Below are 739 nucleotides of genomic sequence, written 5' to 3'. Positions count from 1 at the left end.
TTATAATATATTTTTATTTGAAGAAATTACTTTGGACTTTCATGTATCAACCACTTGTCCTCGTTAATAGGAATTTTTGGTGGACTCTCCACTTGTTTGTGCGGCGTTATTTTGATCTGTTTTATGCCTGTGATCACTGTATCTTCTTCGGAAGGTTTGTTCAGCCTCTCGACGGCCGAGTTGACGGATTCACTCGAGCTGGAGGCTTCCTCAAAGGTGTCATCGTCGTACCGATTCTTTGGCTCCTCTTTCAAAGAAAGAACGTCTTTGTCCATCCCGTTAGACGCCTGAGAGATGCTTTCACTCTTCTCTGTGACCGTTTTAATCGCTTCCTCTATCGTCGTTTCGTTATTATCAGTATTCAATGTCGAATCGGCTTCGGTGACTTCCGGCGCGTTCGACTTCCCGTCGCTTCTTCCGGTGGACGACTCGTCCACGGATTTGATCACCTCCGAGGTGTTCGACTTTTCAGAGAGCATTGTGCTCACAGAGGATTCGTGAGAATTCTTTACTTTTGCTTTAGACCCAGTTTCCAGCGTGGAAACGCTTTTCGACGATTCTTTAGACTTTGATATCTCCTTCTCTTCCTCTGATTTAATACTTTTGTCGTTCTTTGGTATTAATTTCGTTTTAGGAGATTCTTTCAGTGTTATTATGTCACTAGTGGAAGATTCGTCTCCTTTTCCCTGATTGATTGGAATCTTTACTTCCATTCTACTCTTTGGTGATACCTGAGAAA

The 739-nt window shown here is 42.6% G+C and overlaps 1 protein-coding gene across 1 annotated transcript in view; it reads right to left on the bottom strand.

The window, feature by feature from the left end:
• The window catches only part of LOC108625995 (serine-rich adhesin for platelets), a 5248-nt gene that overhangs the window by 2580 nt on the left and 1929 nt on the right, over nucleotides 1-739 (bottom strand). Inside the window, exon 2 of the mRNA XM_018026387.2 lies at nucleotides 31-731. Coding sequence (XP_017881876.1) covers nucleotides 31-731 — 701 coding nt within the window. The remainder of the gene's footprint in view (nucleotides 1-30; nucleotides 732-739) is intronic.

This window comes from Ceratina calcarata, unplaced genomic scaffold (genome assembly GCF_001652005.2).
Source record: "Ceratina calcarata isolate Rehan_Ccalc_2016 unplaced genomic scaffold, ASM165200v1 scaffold388.2, whole genome shotgun sequence".
NCBI lineage: Eukaryota > Metazoa > Arthropoda > Insecta > Hymenoptera > Apidae > Ceratina > Ceratina calcarata.
The sequence above is the reverse complement of the archived record's forward strand: the minus strand, read 5'-3'. Positions and strand labels throughout refer to the sequence as shown.